The following is a 572-nucleotide window of genomic DNA, read 5'->3' on the forward strand; positions in this document are numbered from 1 at the left end:
TCTGTGGGTCAAATGCCCCCTTAAGCAGCAGATACAGAATACTCGTTGAGGGTGGTGAGTTCTACTGTGTGTTGCCGTAAACCCTAAACCCTAAACCCTAAACCCTAATCCTTACGCGATTGATGATATCTCGTACGATGGAGGTATCATTTCTGATGTGTCCTTTTCTGCGGATTTCTTTTAGGGTGTTGCAGAGGGTCTCTGCCTCATCGAAGCAACCAGCCCAGTCTCCATTTATGAAAACTTTGCATCTATCTTTGATGCTCTCGGGAGATATCTCGTCAAGACCGTCTAAACCCCAGTCCTGCAGCAGAACCAACAGCAGCAGCAACAGCAGCAGCACGGCAGCGCATGCAGCAGCAAGAAAAAGACATCCAACAGCAAGACGCAGCAGGAAGAAGAGTGCAAGCAGCAGCAAGAGGGGAGCGTACACACACAGAGCAAACGGAAACCAAAGGAAACTCGAAACGAAACAGAAGATGATTCAAAATAAGGAGAATACAACAGAGCAGAAGGAACCATAAGAAAAAGTTTCATTCCTTGTTGCTTATAATGACAAAATAATAAGAAAG

At 45.6% G+C, this 572-nt stretch overlaps 1 protein-coding gene across 1 annotated transcript in view; it reads right to left on the reverse strand.

The window, feature by feature from the left end:
* EMH_0047700 (uncharacterized protein) overlaps nt 1-572 on the reverse strand; it is a gene marked incomplete at both ends in the record, with an annotated part of 5450 nt that overhangs the window by 3571 nt on the left and 1307 nt on the right. The window contains one exon of the mRNA XM_013496313.1: nt 116-304. Coding sequence (XP_013351767.1) covers nt 116-304 — 189 coding nt within the window. The remainder of the gene's footprint in view (nt 1-115; nt 305-572) is intronic.

This window comes from Eimeria mitis, genomic scaffold (genome assembly GCF_000499745.2).
Source record: "Eimeria mitis Houghton genomic scaffold, Emh_scaff2038, whole genome shotgun sequence".
In the NCBI taxonomy this organism is placed as follows: domain Eukaryota; phylum Apicomplexa; class Conoidasida; order Eucoccidiorida; family Eimeriidae; genus Eimeria; species Eimeria mitis.